The sequence below is a fragment of the Gekko japonicus genome, unplaced genomic scaffold (assembly GCF_001447785.1).
Source record: "Gekko japonicus isolate JY-2015 unplaced genomic scaffold, Gekko_japonicus_V1.1 scaffold29, whole genome shotgun sequence".
Classification (NCBI taxonomy): Eukaryota; Metazoa; Chordata; class Lepidosauria; order Squamata; family Gekkonidae; genus Gekko; species Gekko japonicus.
The window spans coordinates 351098-374070 of record NW_015172003.1 but is presented as its reverse complement, the minus strand read 5'-3'; the positions used below and the strand labels follow the sequence as shown (position 1 = coordinate 374070).

General features: G+C 42.2%; 1 protein-coding gene across 1 annotated transcript in view; it reads right to left on the bottom strand.

The window, feature by feature from the left end:
* The window catches only part of SUFU (SUFU negative regulator of hedgehog signaling), a 124902-nt gene that overhangs the window by 46085 nt on the left and 55844 nt on the right, over positions 1 to 22973 (bottom strand). The window contains exon 9 of the mRNA XM_015420093.1: positions 21401 to 21512. Coding sequence (XP_015275579.1) covers positions 21401 to 21512 — 112 coding nt within the window. The remainder of the gene's footprint in view (positions 1 to 21400; positions 21513 to 22973) is intronic.

Genomic DNA, 22973 nt, shown 5'->3' with positions numbered 1-22973 from the left:
CACTATTATCTGCAGGTCGGGGTGCCTTTAAAGTAATATATCAAACGCTATGTAGAACTCTTAACACCAACTGAAATTCTTCATGTACTAATTCAATCTCAGGCATTCCAGTTAAAGGTCTTTCCCAACACCTGCTATCTGAGACCTCTTCTCAGCCCATGAACCAGGACAGTCATTATCTATCTAAATAAGCAATACCGGGCTAGATGAACCAATGGTCAACTCAGTATTTGATGGATTCACATGTTTCATAAGTGCAAACAGGTTAAAATCAAACATAGAGAACAATTATTTTCAAGCATATTAATCCAGCCTCCAAGTTTCATGTCAGCCTCAATCAAAGTCTGCCTCTTTAAGGAAGAAACCCCAAGTGCACAGTTTCATTTAAAGGAAACTGCCCACCAATTAAGATCTGTTATCAGAGGCCCCTGATAATGAGGGGATAGTTACCAGAGAGAACCAGCTATAGAACTGTCTCCAAAGTCAGACTCTTCTGGAACATCTTTCACAAAGCAGGTGAAGTCAGTCTTGTTTATTTGTGCTTTTAATAACTAAGCAAGCAACCACTTTTTGTTATGGTTTTACTGCTGCGTTTGTTATATTAATTTTAATTGGTACTTGATTATTAGATACTTTTGATGGTCTTATATGGCAGCAAGGATAATTCTTTCAATTTAAAACAGGAAAGAAAAAAGGAGAGGTATCATTCTTGATTACTAGGAAGATTTAATATATCATCAGGAGGGATAATTCTACTATGAGTACAGCCTGGTCTCTGTTTCAAAAGGACCTGTCAGTTTTAAGCATCTCCTCTTAAACAGAAAGAAGGGAAGAAATCTCCCTTCAGAAGGGTAAGTAAAGATGCAGACAAACATCCAAATGCACAATTTTACCTATAGGAACACTGGCTAGGTATACAGTTTGTGGAGGCTAAAGAAAAGAAACATGGAAGGAAGGCACATTTAGAAGCCATCTGTGACTCACAGTCTGGATTTCAGTCATCCACGTCAGAACCATTGTTATCTGGGTCACAGGACAACTTAGGTTGATCTTCCTCAAAAAAGATCAAGTTTCAAATCTATTTTTGTTTACTCCCATCATATTTTGTCTAGATAAGATACAGCTAATTTGTGTAGATGCAGCCTTGAAAAACATGGTAGGCAGCAGACTGAAGAATGCATTTTGATGTTCTGAAAAAATCAAATTATTAAAGGCGAACTGGTATTTAAACTCTTTCTATTATCCATATACACTTATCAACTATTTCATACTAACTTCTAAAAGAAAGGGAGAATTGGTAGAAGAACATCAAATTTTACAGGAACACTGAAGACAATCTGTCTTTAGTTTGCAGTTTTATTAACAACTAGCAGTAAAGCCCGTTGTGAAAGCAATACAACGAGATCTAGAAAGAGGCTCTGGGGGAGTGCTCTGGCTTTGGGCAAACAGTGTCAATTTGCTGTGGTGACCTCAGCAGGGTATAATGACAGAGTCCACTGTTTTCTCCAGAGGAACTGATCTCTGCTACCTGAAGAGCAGTTGTAATTGTGAGTGATCTGTAGCCCTCACCTGGAGATTGGCAGCAATTGTTACCCAGGACAAAGTGGCTGGTTTGGAGGGTGTAGTCTATGGCATTCTACCTGTCTGAGGTCCCACCCCTCTGCAAACCCCACCCTCTCCAGGCTCCACCCCTCAAATCCCCAGGAATTTGTCAGCATGTAGTTGGCAACCCCATCTCCTTCCCAGCTAACCATCAACCTACCATTATCTGCCCCTTTGACTTCAGCTGACTTCTGCCCTCCCTTCTGCAGAGCAGTTGTAATTCTGAGTGCTCTCCAGCCCTCACCTGGAGATTGGCAACAATGGTTCCCTATGTGGGACTGGCTGGTTTGGAGGGTGGAGTCTATGGCAGTGTACCTGTCTGAGGTCCCACCCCTCCTCAAACCTCACCCTCTTCAGGCCCCATCCCTTAAATCTCCAGGAATTTCCGTTGGCAACCCTATCAGGACTGGCCCCAATGTGTTTTCTCCCAAAGGCCAAAGTAGGTGACAGGACCAAGCTTAGTTGCCTACCAACAGGCATTGAGGGGAATGTAGGGTTGCCAGCTCTAAGGAGGGAAATACCTGGAGTTTTGGGGGTGGATTCTGTAGAGGGCAGCATTGGGCGGGGGGGGCGGCGGAAGGACTCAGCAGGTATAATGTCATAGGGTCTACCCTCCAAAGCAGCCATTTTCTCCAGGGGAAACTGATCTCTGTCAGCTGGAAATCAATTGTAGCAGTGGGAGATCTCCAGGTCCCACCTGGAGTTTGGCAACCCTAGGGGAAAGTGTGCTGCACAGCAGGGGGTTGAAGAGAATGGTTTGATGGGTGCTGGGCCAAGATTGGCAACAATAGTTTCCCCAGGAGCAAATAGCTGGGTTGGAGGGGGGAGTCTATGGCACTGTAACCTGTCTGAGGTCCCCATCTCCCCAGGCAGCTTTTAAAACATGATCCTGGGACCTACACACCACCAGACATTCCAACTGCCTTGCGGGGGGGGGAGTATGAGGTGTGGAATGGAGTGAAGTCCAATCAGCTTCCATATGCAAAAGACCTTGAAACACTGGGCGGGACTGCACAAAGCAGCCAGTCAACCCAGCCAGCGTCTTCTGACTGACAGTTCAAGCGTCCATACACTAAAGGAGTGCATTTTAGAACTTTGGCACCCACTATTCAATTATATATAAGGAGAGATTCATCTTGCAGTTAAAACAGCAATGGAATCCAAGCCTACAGTCTAGGCTTTTCCAACTGCAGTAACATATAGGAGTCTATTTTATTGTAAGTTATTCTAGCAAGTATTACAGGAGTATATTAGACAGGTCCAAACACTCTTACCACTGGGCTTCAATCTTTTAAGAAAGAGAAAGTCTCCAGTATGTCTTACATGGGATCCACTGGCAAGAGAAACCTAATTCACTGCTAGAGTTCCAGGCACATTGGAAATAATCCATTTATAGACAGAGTTATTTAGCTGAATTTGCTGGTTTGTTTCACTTGGCACCAAAACAACCCAGAGTGAACTGCTGTATACATGAATGATGCTACATAATTATCCTTCCCTGCCCTCCTAGAAACAAATTAAATCATTTTGCTGAGAATGGAAGATGTTACACAGTTTTGATCACAGTGTTGTGAGAGCTAGCATATCACAGTGGTTAAAGGTGTCATCCTAGGACTTGGGGCATCCCGGTTCTAATACTCATACATACGAAAGCTCGCCAGGTGATCCTGGGCTTGTCTCAATCTCTCAGCCTAATCTACCTTACAGGGTTGTTGTGAGGAAAATACAGGGAGAAGAATGATGTCAAAAGCTGCTTTGGGTCCCAGGGAGAAAAGCAAGATACAAAATAAAATAGTGTTCATATTACAGAGAGCCTCTAGTCCTTTAATTTTCAAGAAGACCAATTACTGTTTTTATGAAGCTACTAGTTAAGGAAAAATTTGGCCAAGATTCTTGAATGGTCCCCCTCCCACCTTTCCTAACAAAATGTGATTTCTGATGAACACATAAAAACAGTGTCTGAAAATGGAGATGCCATTTTGTCAAGAACAGAGATGCTGTAGTCCCAGATTCACTATAGCAGGTTCATGGTATATCATAAGTTGATAGCATGCAGGTGCATTTGCAGCATCAGCAGACAGTATATGTTTTTGGCAACAGTTCAGATGCCATAGTATCAATAATAAACATGTCTTGACCCACTGGATTGTGGCCTACAACTATAAGCATACCTTTATGTTTATTCTGAATGTACTCAAAATAGGCCATTAGTATAATGTGTCTGTTTTCTCTGAACAGAGACCAAAATAGTTAGAATACAGTATGTGAACCCAAACAGAAAAACATGATTGGTTTGAGACATATATGGGCCTAAAGACACTTATGCTTGGCCCATCATTTTGCCAAGTGTAAGAATGGCTGCTCCTAGACTGAGACACAGCTGAGTCTATTTTGATTACTCTGCACTGTCTCCAGTCTCCCAGAAATACATATAAAAACAAGCAGAAGAGGCTGTCTTCAGACAATTCATTCCCAGCGCAACCTGACTGTACCTCACAGAACTATTTTCCTGAAACAAACGCCTTGTCTTCTGTTTCTGTTTACCCTATAAACTCTACAAGCCTTTTGTGGGGCTTGCTGCAGCTCGTTTCCTGTTCCAAATCTCTCCTACAATATTCTAGGATTCTGTACCTCTGCCCTGAACCACATCCTGCTAAACGCCTTATCCAGGCTCGATTCTGCAAAAGCCCAGGAACTGGCTCCCTTGGACGGCCAAGACCTCCTGGCTCTGGCAACAGGATTTTCTCTGTACTGTGTGACCCAGGAACCTTAGAGCTCTCCATCAAACAGAAGCCTTTTCCTTCTTCTTTTCTGCCAACTGTTGAAAATGGGAGGGTACTGGCAGGGCCACCCACATATCAGATTTTCAATAAACTACGCTAAGCTGAATAAAGAATCTAGTATGCAGGAGATTTCCACATTCTTTTAGCATGAATGAAAATCCATGCCGAGTGGTTGGGAAAGACAACCTAGATGAAGGAGTGATGGAATGAAACACACAACTCATTACTGCGCCTTCTTTTGTCTGCAAATTGTCGCTTTAAAGGAGAGCTTAGCAAGGCTTCTGATTCTAGTATTTGAATCTTCATGTTTACGGCTACCCATCTTGCCTTCTTTTTTAAAAATTTCCCTTAATCAGATGCATTCAGCAAAAGGTGACATACGTTTTCATCTTTATAGTTAAGGTAACACTAACTAGCATATAAAATATTGCAAACATCTCTACCAGACTGAATGTCTTATCCAACCAACACAAATAATTCATGATTCTGTTTTGCAACCCGAAAAAAAAAGAAAGAAACAACAAACTGACAAAAGCCAAGGCTGCTGTGTTAGGCAAGGGAGAGCATTTGAATGAGAGCAATGTGCCGGAAATGCCCCAGTTTGAAGATTGCACATCTAGCATTTTATGGAACTGGAGGGAAATCTAAGATTAAAGCTCATTCCCAAGTGACTGAAGGATTGTGGGAGGTGTAAGTGTGGGCAGTTGTCAGATTAATTCTTTAGATGATTAAATTCTTTTTGTTTCTTAAAAGCTGTTTGTAGTCATGTTTGAAGTCTCTTCATTCTGAGCGAGTGTAATGCGGCAGTTACCAAGGTGACTTTTGCTGACTTTCAACTATTTCTTCCCCCATTTTTTCCTTAACAGCAGCCTGAATTGGTTTCTAAATCTTGTGAATTGAGATGAGCAACAGCACAGTTAGCCACAGCCATATTTTATTCCAAACACTGAGCTTGTGCAGCTGGACTATGCCAACTGCTAACCTGCAGCAAAACCACAAAACTGCAGCCTTTCGCTACCTTTAAGACAGGTAAGAGGCCTGAGGAAGCAAGAAATCAAAGACTGTCCTGGCCACATGCACAAACATGCAGCCACCTTTGGTCCTCCTGTCACATTAGAGATGGGTGGTTGCAATCAGCTTCTTTTGATGATGATGATTATCACCAGCTGCTTGCTGCTCAATGTTTAACCAAAAGAAGAGCCACATTCCCTGTAATTACCACTTACAGTATTTCTTGCATGGCTTTTACAATTTCAGGAATGAACAGATAAGTGGGGTTGATAACTACATCAAAATGGCACAACAATTAGTAAGAGACTAGCATCAGTTCTACCTTGATCTCCTTCATCTCACCCAACTATCATTCTCTTATACTTTTGTCCATCTTGCATTTTCATTTAGTTCTTCACACCATTTTATAGCCAAGATTATCTCTCCAAGCTATTTACAACCTCTAAAATCCAACTCGGAAAATATGTTAGGGATTTCATGTGTGTGTATAGTGGTCTACTGATCCCTACAAAGTGATAGCCAGCCCAGGTTTCAGACTTTTCCTTACAAAGAAGGGGCAGAAAAAGCTGCTGGTGGACTCAGGGCTTGGTTGATAGTAAATATGCCAAGCCACATATGTAGTCCTTTTTTATTATTTGCAGAATTATACCTTCCTTTGTATATCTCTCACTGCAGGTGTTATTATTTTGTATAATGAGAGCCAGTTTGGTGTAGTGGTTAAGTGCGCGGACTCTAATCTGGGAGAACCGGGTTTGATTCTCCACTCCTCCACTTGCACCTGGCTGGATGACCTTGGGCAAGCTGTAGTTCTGATAAGAGCTGTTCTTGAAAAAAGAGCAGTTTCTGTCAAGAGCTCTCTCAGCCCCACCTACCTCACAGGGTGTCTGTTGTGGGGAGGGGAAGGAGTTTGTAAACCGCTCTGAGACACCTTTGGGTAGTGAAGGGCGGGGTATAAATCCCTTCCCCCCTCCCCCTATAAGAGTAGGGTTGAATCGCATACTTTGTGCTGTGGTGAATTTTTGCCAGGATAACCAGTTGTTTATTAATTATAGTAAATCAAAGATTTTAATTTTTCAGAAAGTAGGTGTATATATAGAAAAGTAAGACAGTCTTGGACAATTAAAGGGCATCTGATTGAGCAAGTGCATTCATTTTGTTATCTTAGATTTCACTTTATAGCTTCCAATACCTGGTCTACTCATCTTAATCATGTTTTGGAATGAAATCTCATTTAGCTGCTATAAGGGGAATTCATAGAAGCAGTGACAGAATTCATGTTCTTGGAATCCAAGATCACTGCAGATGGTGACTGCAGCCATGAAATTAAAAGACCGCTGTCTCCTTGGGAGGAAAGCTATGGCAAACTTAGACAGCATAATAAAAAGCAGAGACATCACCCTGCCAACAAAAGTCTGTATGATCAAAGCAATGGTATTCCCAGTAGTAATGTATGGCTGTGAGAGTTGGACCATAAGGAAGGCTGAGTGCCGAAGAACAGATGCTTTCGAACTATGGTGCTGGAGAAGACTCTTGAGAGTCCCTTGGACTGCAAGGAGATCAAATCAGTCAAACCTAAAAGTAATCAACCCTGACTGTTCCCTGGAAAGCCAGATACTGAAGCTGAAGCTCAAATACTTTGGCCACCAAATGAGAAGGGAGCACTCACTGGAGAAGAACCTGATGCTGGGAAAGATTGAAGGTCAAAGAAGAAGGGGATGGCAAAGGATGAGATGGTTAGAGACAGTGTTATTGATGCAATGAACATGAAATTGAGCAAACTCCAGAGGATGGTGGAAGACAGGAGGGTCTGGCATGATGTGGTCCATGGGGTTACGAAGAGTCGGACAGAACAACACATAATGGTATCAGAGATTTATTGAGCAAAAATCCTGTCCATCTTACTATATGGAGCCTCTAGCTAAGCTGGAGACAGTGTAGGTTTCCTGCTTGTGTACTGTTCTGTGAGGTCCTAAGCATTTCAAATTCTAATTTATTGCAGGAAACTGGCTGTAGTCAAATTTCTCTTATGGCTTGAGTAGCTGCAGTAAAATTTAAAGTCTTCTTGTTAGATGGTGAGTCCTTACCAGAGCTTTTAAGATGAACTCAGTTTGACTCCCACAGATCATCTTGGGATAAGTTAATGAAGGATAAACTGTTGAGTTTAGGGTTTAATTTGTCCTTTTCTTCTGCTGATTTTCCAAATGTTAGAAAGAAGGTTTTGGAATCACTGAGGAGATCAGATCAGGAGATTATTAATTTAGATGCCATAGGCACTCTGATTTTGAAACAGGAACAGACTGGATCTACCAAGGCAGTCTTCGTCACAGAGCCAGGCCTGAAACAGATCTTGATTACTGAGGAATATCCCTAAAAGAGCCACCACTATATGCTTCAGGATAGTTTTTTAAAATATATTTTTATTAGTTTTCACAATAACAATTAAATTATAACCATAAGATTTCTTCTCTCTCTCTCCTTTTTCAACAGTGATTATACAACTTGGAAGCCCAAAGGATTAAATATGCTTCTGGATACTTTACAAAAAGGCATGCTTGAAATTGACTGGAAGGGGATATCTGGGCTGTGTTCATGGTTCTTAAACTGTCTCAGAGTATTAAGTATTACAAATAATCTAGGCCTCAATGTTGTGCCATACTACATAGTATATTGTTTCAGTTAACCTGTGAATATCTGAACTGCTTTTGATTCTCAAGAGAGATAAACCAACCTGCTGTGTAAAAATATATCTTGTTAGGCACTCAAAGAAATCCTCTGCAGGCAAAATTACATCTTTATTTCACCTAAACTAATGATCCAGCATTGTATCATAGCTGCACTAGTAGTTTTTACAGCCGTCCTTCCTGCAGAAAGAGAAAATGGGATTTACCAATCAAAAATGAGTGTTTGATCTTCTAAACCCGTTCTGGAGCTGCTGTGACCTTGGGCTGCTCCATCAGTAAAGCAACTATATTTACTTCTTGGGCTTGTAGGAATGGTCTGAATGTGTTAAATTTCTGCCACAGGAACTTCTAGACAGGGGAACTAAACTAAGAACAAATTCTGGCTGATCTCAGCTATCATGGCATACTATATTGGCCTATAAGGTTAAAACACAATAACTAAGACCGCTGAAGCTGAAGCTCAAGTACTTTGGCCACCAAATGAGAAGGGAGCACTCACTGGAGAAGACCCTGATGCTGGGAAAGACTGAAGGTTAAAGATGGAGATGGCAAAAGATGAGATAGTTAGACAGTGTTATTGATGCAATGGACATGAAATTAAGCAAACTCTGGAGCACGACGGGAGGGCCTGGCATGATGTGGTCCATGGGGTCATGAAGAGTTGGACTCGACTGTGCAACTGAACAACAACAAAAAGACTGCTGTATATTCTGACACTTTTTATATACCAACTCTATTCTATTCTGAACTAGCAACTCTAAGGTACATTTTAGATTTTTAATTTTATTTATACCCTGTATTTTACACCAATGGAGAGTCAGCTTACAACATTTTCCTCGCCTCCATTTTATCCTCATAACCACCTTGAGACGTAGGTAAGGATGAGTACTTACAACCTGCCCAAGGTCCACGGCAGAGAGGGGATCAGAATCTGGTTCTTCCATATCCTGTTTAAGCACACCACACTGATTCTCCAAAAGACCATAACAGATTTTCAGACATACAATAAGTGTTCCTTCCACGCGGAAGCAAGAAAGTGGAGTACTTTCACAGTTTAGAATGAAGGTCCTTCAACAGAGCCATGATGAGCTTCCTCAAAGTCTGACCAGTTATTTTACTAGCATGTAAGTATTTAGGAGACAGCAGTCCATCTATGTTAATGCAAAATCACAAACATAATGGTTGTTGCAAAATTGTTTATTATAGGAAGACACAAGTAAGAGGCCCCTGCAAGGGCTTGTGGGGGGGCATCTCATTCTCCCCTGTATCCTCATTTCCTTTTTCCCTTCGCTGGCAGCCCCCATAGACTTCTCCTGCTTCCCTCTCTTCTTCCCACCAGCCAACTTATCTTTATCTGCTGCCTATCTTCCTCTTTCTCTCCTTCCCTCCCTCTGGCAGCCTCTTCTTGGGCACAGTCAGGCTCCATTATTTGGGGGAGTTTTAATCACCCAATGTATTTTTTTTCTTTTTCTTTTAATTTCAATTTTTTCTGCAAACAAGATTCTTCAGGTTTGTAGAGAAATCACCTATGTGTCCCTAGCTCCATTTTGTGGATCTTTATGGCCTGGTTAATGTATTTGAAAGAACTGGTGCATATTAGTAAAACTGAAGTTTGATGAAAGATATCTATATTAATATGATATCATCATTTGTACAGAAGTATACTTTACTATGGATGTCAGAAGCAAGGCTTCTCACTTGGAACAGGAAAGAAGGATTTGGAGGCAGGACAATTCTTTAACTGCCTATTCAGGTGGAAGGTGATTTCCCCTCTTCTGTTCCTGCCATGGGAGCAGGAGCAGGACTTAAAGGAACTTGTGATAGCACAACTCCACTGGTAGGCCTAGACATTTATTTCTCATTTTTATCCCTCTAATATCTTATCCTAGGTTCACTAAGTCTTCCACGAAGCAAGAGAGGTCTAAGCTATTATCCACTACTATGGCACGGGATTCCCTAAGAAACTGTATGCCCTCCCGAAAGGTGTAAGGCCTCTTTAATGGTGTGCAGTGGTAACTAAGGACAGGGTGGGGTCTCTCAAGTACCCCACTGACAGGAGAACTAAGCTTGCCCTCTACAAAGCCCATGAGTCTACCATAAGAATATAAAAGCAGGCCTACTGGATTAGACCTATGATTCATCTAGTCCAGAGTCCTGTCCCACATAGTGCCCACTAGCCATTGACAGACTTATCCTTGATGACTCTGTTAGTTCCCCTTTAAACCTGTCTATGCCTGTAGTCATCACTTGCTGACTAAATAATTTCTTTTTGTCCATCCTGAACCTACTGCCCATCAACTTCATTGGATGTGCTCAAGTTCTATTCTTCTGGGAGAGAAAGAAAACTCCACTCTCTCTACCTTGTGCATAATTTGATAAATGCCTATCATGCCTCCCTTTAATCATCTCTTTTCTAAACTAGAGTCCCAGATTCTTCAGCCTTTCCTCACAGAAAAAGGCTCCAACCCCTTACCCATTTGGTTGCCTTCTTCTGTACTTTTTCCAGTCCTGCAATGTCCTTTTTGAGATATGGTGACCAGAACTACACACAGCATTTCAAATGCAGTTGCACCAAAAATCCATACATGGGCAACATAATACTAGCTGTTTTATTTTATTTTCAAACCCTTTCCTAATAATACTTTCCAGCTTTATGTTTGTCCTTTTCACCAATTCAGTGCAGTGCTTTGGCCGGGAGGGCAGAGTAAAAATTAAATGAATGAATGAATGAATAAATAAATAAATATTTTCATTGAGCATTCCACTAGTTTGGTGTAGTGAGAGAGCCAGTTTGGTGTAGTGGTTAAGTGCATGGACTCTAATCTAGGAGAACTGGGTTTAATTCCCCACTCCTCCACTTGCAGCTGCTGGATGACCTTGGGCAAGCCATTGTTCTGGCACAGCTGTTCTTGAAAAAGAGCTGTTTCTGTCAGAGCTCTCTCAGCCCCACCTACCTCACAGGCAATGCTCCCTCTAAGCTGTGGAGTCTTGGGAGCAAAACATCTACTTGGTGAGCTACTGGCATTAAAGTTGTGAGCGAGCGATTTGGTGACTGTATAAATTAGTTTGCTCTGGAGCCATCCTTCCTGAGCGAAGACAAAAGTGTGTGAGCTGGAGGCTAAAAAACTGTGAGTTAGCTCTCACTAACTCAGCTTAGAGGGAACACTGCTCACAGGGTGTCTGTTGTGGGGAAGGGAAGGGAAAGGAGTTTGTAAGCTGCTCTGAGACTCCCTTGGGTAGTGAAGGGCAGGGTATAAATCCAATCTCTTCTCTTCTACAACCCCAATGTCTCTTTTCCTCTCAGTCTCAGAAAGTCCAGACCCTATTAGCATATAAGTGAAAGCTGGGGTTTTTTGTTCCAGTGTGCATCACCTTATATCTATACTGAATTTCATTTGCCACATTATTGCTCACTCACCCAATCTGTTCACTCAGTAGGGGTGTGTGCTGGGTATAAACAGAGCTGAAAAATACCTGATAAATACCTTATTGGTATTTATTGGGTATTTTCTCAGCCGATCACCGAGGGGCTGGTAATTTGGCTATCTAAAAATGGCTGCTCCAACCCCCCCCAAAATATTTGGGTTTTGGGGGATAGCCGAAGTTACAGGGCATTTAAAAGGCTCTCACAGTCCATTTAAATGCCTTCAGAGTGAACTCCCAGGCACTTAAATGGACTTCAGTCCCTTTAAATCCCTTTAGAGTTCACTTGCTGCAGCATGGAGAAGGCATTTAAAGGGACTGCGTCACTTTAATGGTCCCTGTAGGGTATAATTGAGCCAAAAAATACCTTTGGAGTGAACTCTTTGAGAGACTTGCCCATGGGGCAGGTAGAGCGGGGCTAGGGGAGGGGGCCGAGCCCAGAGGGTGGCCTCCAGGAGGTGGAAAAGTTGAGGATCCATGGGTCAAAAGTGCGAAAGGGGGGGGGAAATGGATGCTGCGATTCCAGCCATGCAATACCCGGGGAGGGGAGACCTGAGAGACCAGTCCATAAGGCAGTTAGAGCATGGGCAGAGGATGGGGATGGGGCCAAGCTAGGCAGGTGGCCTGTAGAAGGCATCTGAAGAGACCGTGTCTCTTCAAACGCTTTCCCCCTCTCCATTGGAAACAATGGAGGATGGGGACACCTACTTCTTTTTGAAACTGGGGGGGGGGGGTTTGGGGTGGGGCACCAGCAGCTATGCTGCAAATTTGGTAAATCTACCTTAAAAAACAGACCCCTCCGAGTCCCTGGATCAATTCTCCATTATAGTCTATGGGGACATTGACTATAATGGTCCCCATAGGGTATAATGGAGCCGCCCAAAATCGGCAATCCCGAATATTTCCTGAATCCAAAAACCGTACTGATATTGGGATTCAGGAATATTGGGAAATATCAGTATTCTGAACATGAAAAATACTCTTTTTTTGTGCACACCTCTATCACTCACCTCCTGGAGCTCTTCAATGTCAACTTTGGTTTTCCATCATCCTCAATGACCTTGTGTCATCTGCAGACTTGGCCACCTCACCCTGAGTTACAGGTCACTTATGAACAAATTAAATAACACTGGCCCCAATACTGACCTTGCGGGATCCCATTTCTTACTTTCCTCCTCCTGCTGTCTGTTTCCTGTTATTTAGCCAATTTTAATCCATAAAAAGACCTGTCCTCTTATCCCATGATTGTGAAGCTTACTCAGGAGTCTTTGATGCGTCTTTAGTGAGGGGCCATAGCTCAGTGGTAGAACATCTGCCTGGCATGCAGAAGGTCCCAGGTTCAATCCCCGGCATCTCCAGATAAAAAAGATCTGGCAGTAGGTGATGTGAAAGACCATTTCTTGAGATTCTGGAGAGTCTCTGGCAGTCTGAGTAAACAATACTGACTTTGATGAACCAATAGTCTGATTCACTATAAGGCAGCTTCATGTGAGTTATCCTGACAAAAACCTTTTGAAAGTTGTAGTATATAATTTCTACTGGGCCATTGTTATGTTCATAGCTGTTTACTTTCTAAAGAAACACCAAAGGATAGTTAGACAGGAGTTTTCTTTGCAGAAGCCATGCTGATTTTCCATCAGCAGGCTTTGTTCCTTTCTGTGCCTAAGAATTCTGTCATTGATTACAGTTTCTACTGATTTGCCTGGGACAAATGTTAGACTAACTAGCCTGTAATTTCCTGGTTCTCCTTTGGACCCCTTTTTAAAAATCAGTGTAACATCAGGTTATAATGACTGATTCTAATGACAAGTTACAGGTACTGGTTAGTAGGACAATAATTGCACACTTGAGTTCCCTAAGAACTCTTGGGTATATGCCATCAGACCCTGAGGGCCAAATGATTTTTCATTTTCCCAACAGGTCTAGAATTTCATCTCGTCATCTCCATTTGATTCAGTTCTTCAGGCTCCATTGCTAAAAATAGTTGCTCTGCCCTGGGCACATGCCCAACACTTTCCACAGTAAATACAGATGCAAAGGATTCATTTCGCTTCTTTCAGCTCCCCCATCCAAAGGCTCAACTGCCTCTCTGGCTGGTTTCCTGCTCAAGATACATTTACAGAAATTCTTATTATTTGTCTTGATGCTCTTAGCATTCTGCTCCTCCTCTTTTGCTTATTGTTTGCCAGACCCTGCGCTTCCTTGGGGGCAGACCTACTTTTAAAAAAGAAATCAGTTAATTGGACCCAGAAGCTTCTGGCAATAATGTCCCCCAGTGCCCCCCAATGATAGCAGAATGAGTTATGGTCTTCAGAGCTTGGCCAAAGCAACTGCCTTCATGATACATACCAGGTAATATTTGTTCTGGTTTCTCAAAGGGATACAGTGACAGAATTACTGCCAGCGAGCAGAGCAGATATTTACTCTATCTTCCGCCATCACTGAAGAAAAAAAGCCAGTCAAGGACCATCCTGGACCTGAAATACCTGATCATATTTCATCTTAAAGCCTCTTATCTAGCACTAATCATGGATATGACTTCCCAACACCTAGATTATGAAAGAATTAGCTCCTTTCTGTGTGAACACTTTACATTATTTGCATGTTAGCTAGACATATCCTTTACAAGCAGGTATATTCAGTGTCAAAACATGTCCATGGACAGTGCCTTCAGTGACTAGCATACCAGAAGCAGCACCAACCTAGACTTATTCAACGACACCAAAAAAGGGTTCAGGACCACACAAAATGTAAGAAATATTTCTCTGATGGTGATAGTATGGTCTGCTTAAATTGTATAGACCTAATGCCATATGCTGCTATGTTGGGCCAAACTAAGTTGTCCATCCAGCACAGTAACCTTTGTATCAAGTACCAGACACTTCACAGCAAACATACAAATATATTTTTAAAAAAGGAAATCCACCATCAGAAAGCACCAACAGTCAGTTACAATTCTTTTCAGCAGTGCCCCCCCCCAGCAGTCCCATACAACCCTGGAAAAGTTTATTACTAGGGTTGCAGGACCCACATTAATAGCCATGGGGGTCAGGAGACTGTGGTCACTTATCAACACCCCTGCCTCTTCTGCCAGCAGAACCATGTTGTTAGATTATTCTGCCCCCTTTCTCTTCACAGCTTCCTGACTCATGTGGACATTCATCCATGCAAGTTCAGCAATGCCAGGAATCAACTTTCCCAGGGTCACAAAGGTCTGCTTGGTGGAAAGATCCATGATCCCTGCACCCATGGACTGCTTGACCCAACCCATTGAAAAAAATTCAGACCAATTAGTTCTTAAGAACTTAAGAGTAGCCATGCTGTATCAGACCAATGGTCTATCAAGGGCAGCATACTACAGGGAAGCCCACAAATGTGGCGCAGAGATCCACGCCTGCTTACAGTCAACTGCATTGTTTCTGTTCCTAAAGTTCCCATTTGCTATCACAGCTTATTGTCAATAACTGATCTATTGTCCTGAGGTCTGTCCAACCCGTAGGAGCAGCAGCAGTGGAAACTAATCCCTCTCCTCGAGTCCACCAAAGTACATCTAGCAGCAATCAGGAGATTTTTTTTTTTATCATTCTGGATGGCAATTTGTACCTTCTGCTCTAGAAGTCTACAAAGCAACAAAGCAAAAAATTGGGTCTTTTCTGCTCTACAGGGTTCCACTCTGATTTCCAGCTCTTACTTCCAAAATTGAATCTTTACAGTCAAAATTTTTCCATGTCATCTTTCAAGTACCTACTTGCATTTCAAACTCCAATTTGTATTTAGAAGCTGGCCTTACTTCCATCTTTTTGATGGTATGAAAGGCTGTGATGAAATTTGGATTTTATTTTCTAGACCTGGATTTTCTTCCTGACCTTCTAAAATAGACTGAACTTGATTCTTTTGTGTCCTCCTGGACAAAATCAGTAGACAAAAGACTCTCATATCTGCATATTTCTTACCATAGTTGAGCTTCAGATCTTCCTTTAGTTATGGACAAGATAATTCCTAGCCTTTGCCAAAGGGACAACCCTGAGTTATGCAGTGATTCAAAAAGGAAATGTGCACCCTCTTTTTGAGGACTGAGTACCCCTTCTTTTCCAGTGCTTCCAGATTAACTGAGATTTAAAAAAATTCTGACTTATCCAAGACTTTTCTTCTTGGTTCAACACAATGCTTTACCCCTTAATGAATTATTTGGCAGGTAGCCCAATCAAACAGAGGGCCTGCCCATGCGGAAACATGGAGATGGAATCACTCACTCATTTTTTATTTAGTTGTGATTTACATTCCTCAATAAGATCAATGTTTATGTCTGTTAATATCACACTTCCCTGTATGTTCTCATGATTACATCTAATATACCTGTTGTCTTATAAAGAATATCACCCTCTCTGTAGTCTGTTATCTAATTGCAGCCTTGAAGATTTGTCCAAAGACATAACTAATTTTTGCCTGGATGCTCACATGCATACAGGCGCTCTTTTGGCACTGGAACTAGCAGCAGAAAGTGAAGCACAAAGCCTGAGTCTTTGACATGTTTTTTGGTCCCAAAATATATGGGGCTATGACAATGATCATCATGCCACTTTTTACTTGCAAATGTCAATGAACAGCCCAACTTAGCAATGGACAGTCTGGATTATTCTCTCTGAAGATCAGTGAACAATCAATTCATTACTCAGCCTGCTTGAGTCTCCTGCAGTTCGCCATGCAAATGCTCAACTGTCCCCAGCTAGCTAACGAATAATGAATTACAAGGTCATTGAATATATGGGAGACTGAAGGACCAGGACTTGTCCAGGTTTCTTAGGTCCATGTCTGCTCCCCTCTCCATCATCCTAGGGACCATTTCAGTAATGTTGTGTAGCCTTATTAGCTAGACAAACTCTGGACCTGATACTACACCTGCTTAGAAGGCTATAGGGTCCAGCAAATAAAGAACAAGTAAAGCCACAATATGGAATGCTTCTATTTACCATTTTTAAATTTAGTGTATAACACTGCTTCTGTGATCTTAAAATTGCTGGTTCACATGTCAGCCTAGCTATGAACTTTCAGGGTTTCCACAGAAAGCCTATCTAATAGCACTGTGGTAAAGTTTTCGAACCTAGCAGTTCGAAAGCGAGAAATTGCAAGTAGATAAATAGGTACCACTTCGGTGGGAAGGTAACAGCGTTCCGTGAGCCTTGGTGTTTAGTCATGCCGGCCACATGACCACGGAAACGTCTTCGGACAGCGCTGGCTCTTCGGCTTTGAAACGGAGATGAGCACCGCAGCCCTAGAGTCGGATTCGACTGGCTTTCGAGCAAGGGAACCTTTACCTTTACCTTTAAAGGTTACTTTGACAATGTACATGAAGCACTCTGAACACTGAAATGCCATTATTAAAGCAATAAGAAATTACAGGAGACACATGGCAAAAAGGTCCTCTGTTTGAACATCTGAAGCCCCAGCAGGTAACAAGCACAAATGGACTCAAGTTGTCCTCAAGCCAAAGCAGAATACACTGCTATTTATTTATTAAGCAACAGAGGGCGATCTAAGACTGCTTCATTGGTTCTTCCTTGTAAACTGTTCTTTGGGTGCTACTGTTTCTATGAATATCACATATGTGGGATTGCCCTTGTATAGTTTCTTCCCCTTTTCTTGCCCAAAGGCACAAGACAAGATGAGAGGACAGTGGCTTATCATGCAATTTCTTCTCACTCCCAAAGAGACTCAAGACAGTGCAAGTCAATTATCTTCCTAGAGAGGAAGTTAGGCAGATGGTACAAAGTTTTAATTTAAAGAAAAATATTAGAGTAAGTAGCTCCTACAAATGGAAAGTGAGAAAGATAGTTTACAAGGAAGAGTCTGTCCATATAACGACTACCCTTTCTACCACTTAACCAAAGATCTGTACTGTAGACCTCTAGAACAAGTCAAAGCAAAAACACCATGTTGCATTTGTCTATCAGGCATTAGCATCACAAGAAAAAAAGGGGATGCCCCAGATTTTGCAGAGTGTGGGAAAAGACAAGGGAGACAATAGTACACATACGGTCTCCACTGTCTGCCAAGCAGCATTTGGGAAGAGACTTTCTTGCCATCTGTAAAATCCACAGATTGTGGTCCGAACTGAAAATAAGGACCATTCTTACTTTCTACATGACCAGAATGATCAATGTCCAGATGGAAGAGCATAACACAGAACGGAAAGGGAAGGTATACCTTTCAGAATCCAACAAACTCACCTTACCATGATCTCCAAGCAGAAGGCTGAATCCTATGGAAGATTTATGCAAGTGCAACAGTCCTTGTCCAAGTGGAAGCACTGAAATTATTCTTTGCCTGCTTGTACTGAGTGAAAGCAACTGTATCCCTACTATCTTTTCCATGTATGCAAGATATAGCCCAAAGTATTTTTAATATAATTTCAAAAACAAAAGAAAACTACGGAAATGATCTGCTGTACATTCCTTTGCTACATATGTACACTGTTGTATCATTAAAATTTACATTAAAGCACAATGCGTTGCTTGTGCTGCATTATGTACATTTTATTTTCTGCCTTCATATCACAAGTCATTGCCCATGGGATGCCACATCCCCTTTCTTGTTCAAATAAATTTACAAAACTCTGTTGTCCACAGCTACTAATACAATGCCTTTTTCCAACTGGTTCAAAGGCTCTCTCACAACCCAATGTACTAATCTTAGTTCCCGTTAGCGAACTAAGGCCCCGGTCACATGGGCCGGATATTGCGGGGGGGAGGCGTGGCTGTTTGCCCCACAGCGAAATAACGCACGATTGTGCGATCAGGCTTCCCCTCGCGGTCCCGTCGAGGTCCCGTGGTTAGGGGGAGGTGCCGATCACACGACGCGCCAAAGAAGTGGCACGGCAAACGGGGTTGTTGGTTTTTTTTAACCTGAATTATGCGCATGCCCCGTTGGGTGCTTGTGCGCATCCCTGGAGACTTCGAAAAAAATAAACCTTTTCGCAATGGGGTATGGGCGGGCGCCGGATGCCACTAGAAACATGATCAGACGCCCGCCCTTGCTTCCGGAAACTAGTACCTCTGAGATACTAGTTTTTAACCGCGCATCTTTGGAGGGAAGCCTCGGGTTCGCCACGGGAGCTCTACGCTTCCCAGATGTGGCGGTGAGATCGCACCCGGAAAATCCACCTATCTTCCGTCGCAGTAGCGTGGCTACTGCTCTGTGTGACCGCAGCCTCAGATCTCAAAGTTCCCAAGTCACCAAACTCCCTTGGCATGAGCACACATGCTTGTCAGATATGCTAGAGCCTCTTGTGAATGTCATTTCACTTCAATATACCTCAGATTTTACCATTACTAGAGAAGAAATACACCACTTATGACATCCACAGGAATGCTCTTGGCATGTGTGTACTGGGAGGAGCATAAGATGATAACTGAACAGGCATATATAGCAGTTTTGAATGAGGAATCACATAGGCAGTGCTGATCATGAGTACCAATTTGTTCTGTGTCACACACAGCAGTGGCTTATGGACAGGGTAGGTGGGGTAGGGCTGAGTCATTGTCTTGTAGGAGTTTCCCAGGTTGTGACATGCTAATGGAGGAGCTTTCCTGAGGAGGTTCTTTTGCATATGGATGGGCTGTTGAAATTCTAATCTTATCTGCAGTGCTGTTGTAAGATGTAGAGCATTTTGTGTTTTTCAGGACAGGAAACCATGCCCTATTTATTTTTAAACTGTCTTCTTTCCTGCTAAAATTGTGCTTATGTTTATGAATTTCAATGACTTCCTTGTGTAATCTGACATAGTAATTAGATGTGTTGTCCAGCATTTCAGTGTGTTGGAATAACATACTGTGTCCTGTTTGAGTTAAGCTATGTTCAGCCACTGCTGATTTTTCAGGCTGGGCAAGTCTGCAGTGTCTTTCATGTTGTTTTATTCTTGTCTGGATGCTATGCTGTGTGGTCCCAATGTAAACCTGTTCACAACTGCAGGGTATGCTGTATACTCCTGCAGAAGTGAGGGGATCTCTTCTGTCTTTTGCCGATCATAGCATCTGTTGTATTTTTCTGGTGGATCTGAATACTGTTTGTAAGGTTTTTTTTTATAAACTTTCCCATCTGATCAGTGATTCCTTTGATATATGGCAAAAACACTTTTCCTATGGGAAACTGTTTTTCCTCAGTTGTTTGTTTCCTCAGTTGTTTATATCTACTCACCTTCCTGAGTAGATATAAATTACCTGCCTACCATTTTTCCTCTCACATTGACACAGAGAGTACTCCATCTTTCTGTGTTATACCTCTGAGGATGCCAGTCACAGCTGCGGGTGACACATCAGGTACTTCAATGCCAAGACCGGAAAATCTACAACAACTAATGAATCCAGGATTCACTGCTTCCTTAAAAGAAGATGGTGGTGGTCATGAATTGCTTTATGAAGGAGGTCTCTAATGATCGAACAAAACAATGGGAGCAAATACCCCTTCCCAGGCAAGGTGTTTGAGTGTGCAGGGATTAGGTAACTTGCTTGGGTGAGCTGGATTCTCTACTCACTTCTGACCTGGCTTTGGAACTGAAAACGCCTGGGTTGCCCTTTGTGTTCACCAGGACAGAAATGGCAGAAGTAAGATAATGTTATTTTCCTTGTCATGTCAGCAGCCTTTGATGCCACCAATCATGGTTTCCTTCTGGATGGGTTGGCCATGATGGGTTACATGGATTACTCTGATAATTATTTCTCCCTGGCAGAGTGGTACCAGAGGGTGGTACAGGAACACAGTTGTTCAACTCTGGGGCAACTGTACTATGGGGGTTTCACATGGTTTCATCCTGTCTCCCATGCTTTTTAACATCAACCTGAAGCTCCTGAAATAGGCTGGTCACAGATTTTGGGTTAAACATCTTCAATATGCTGATAAGACTACAACTCTATCTCTTCTTTCCAACTAAGTTGAAGCTCATTCCATAGTAAAACTGAACTGCTATTGGTTGGCAATGCAGCCTATGAAGAAACGTGGGGCCAGCTTGTTCTGGAAGTGGTTGTACCCCCAGGTTTGAAATCAGTGTGTGTTATTCAACCTATGTCTACAGGCAGAGGTGTGGGTCTCTGGTAAGTAGCTCTTTTAGCTAACATTGTTTGGCACACCATGACCCTCTCTGAAAGAAATGACTTGGCCACAGTTACTCCTGTTCTGATCACTTTGAATTTAAATTACTGCAATACACTCTAGATGGGGCTGACTTTGAAAACTGTTCAGACGTTTTAACTGATACAAACTGCTGCAGGGAAGTTATTTGCTGATGTGAATTAAAAGGAACATATGGGGGGGGGGGTGTTGTTGTTGTGGTACTTTAATAGTGGTATATTCCCTCCCCATATTGGCCTGCCTGGCATCAAGCCTTTGAGTTCATGTGCCAGGTAAAAACATTTTTTCTTTCGTTTCTTTTTTGTTTTGGTAGATCCTACTTTGGGTTTTCTTTTGTTTATTTACTTTAGGTTTTACTCTTGAATGACTGTAGGTCTTAACTGATCATACAGTGTTATCTGTTTTACTGACTTCGTTTATTATTATAAAAATTCACTGGTGGGAACCACCTCAGAGCAATATGCTTATAAATGAAGAATAACTATTTTAATATAATACATGACTATTCTAGTAGAAGAATTTGGATACTGTCTTCTTCTAAATTCAAGTCCAGTAGTCAGAAGGTGAGAGGGGTGTTGTCCAGAATGCTTGTAAAGGATGCAAAGGCACTGTTCCTACTGTAATCAGCTTGATTAGAGAGCAGAGCAGACCAACATGACTGCCCTTGGAAACTGTCTTCTTCAACTATACCTTTTTAAGCCAAATCAGAGCCCCATCCTTGTATCATGGGATAAGGGAAAACTGAAGCATTCAAACAAAGACCAAGACAAAACTTACGGTGCTCTATCATTGTTCAGACCATTCTGTCTCTGAGTATTAATTGGTGGCAGAACAGGCTTGCTGTTAATCTCAAGACCCCTTCGCAGAGTCTCCCTGATTTGTTCTGTATCTGAAATGACATCAATACAAAACAGAGTTGTGCTCATTTCAAACAACAACATCCTCATAGTGTGCGCTCCTTCCCCTCTCCATTTTCTGTTTAATACTAATCATAGTATACCACAATAGCCAAATCAAACAACTACAAATATCACTTGTTCCCCAAACCAGAAGTCTACTTCAAACCATAGTTTCTGATTTGGATGGCAAGCAGCACTAATCACAGTTTACCATACAAGCCTCTAAGTTGTGTTTTAGTGCTTGCCATCTTAGTGCTTGCCATTGAGTAAGCTCTGAACAGGAAATGTGGGGAGAAACATCGTGGGGGGTGAGGCACGAGTCCTTTGCTAGTTCATGATCCTACATACAATATTAAAAAAGGATCTCCTTAGAGGAATTTAACCTTCACAAAATTGCTACAGAAACTTGATGGAGCATAAGAATTATTTAAGCAGGTTTCATCCTTTTGTACAAATTAAATGCTTTCTATATCCTCTGGACAGAATGAAACAACTTTATGTAGACAGTTTATGTGGTTTTTCATCCAGAATACTGTTATAGCCAGATAGCACAGAAATGTTATCAGAAAGCACTACATCATGAACATGCAAATCTTTAAGTATTCCTTCCAACAAAATATATTTTTTGCATGCAGAGCAGGGGTCCTCAATTTATGGGAGCAACCACAAAACAGCTACCATGGGGGACAATTGCAAATTGGCTGCCATGGAATGCTGGGGCCAATGATAAAATGTTGGAAGGTTGCAAGCCAAGCATCCTCCTATGATGGAGGCAGCTGTTTCCAAATGGAGGCTCCCTGCAGACACAAAGGTGATGTCCTGCTGGACTGTTCTGAACCACTCAGTATCCAATGAGGTAGAAGAAAACAAGGACTAAATCTTTGCTTTGGGAAAGAGATGCTTTGTCACAAAAGCACATGGGAGCCAATAATCCTACTAGTGGGTGCTACAGTACACCTGGGCACCACACTATGGATTAGTGTGCTACAATATTTAGCTAGCATTTTAAATATTTGAAGAGTGTAATATTTCTTTACTGATTAGAGTGTACGTTTTGATTGGGTGAGTTTACTGTCCAAGCAACCTAAGTGGTTACTTAGGGCACCAAACTGGCAGGAGGTAACAGAGATGGTTTGTGCCTGTAATTTTCCAGACCAGGTACAAGGTAAGATGAGGTGTCCATGCCCTCTTCCCCACTTATTACAATAGCATCCTGGCTCCAAGGAGCTGAAGTGGCATCAGTGCAGAAGAGCACACATTCCCTTCCCACTGCTGCTACCATGCTCCAATGGGCTACAACCCTTCTCTAGTCTGCTCTGGAGTCGGCAGCATGCATGGAAGGAGGCATATCCTCTCCTTACACACTTGCACAGCTGCCAGCCATTTCCAGAACAGGCCAACTTGGGGAGAGGGAAGACATCCCATGTTGGACTCTCACCTTTGGGTTTAAC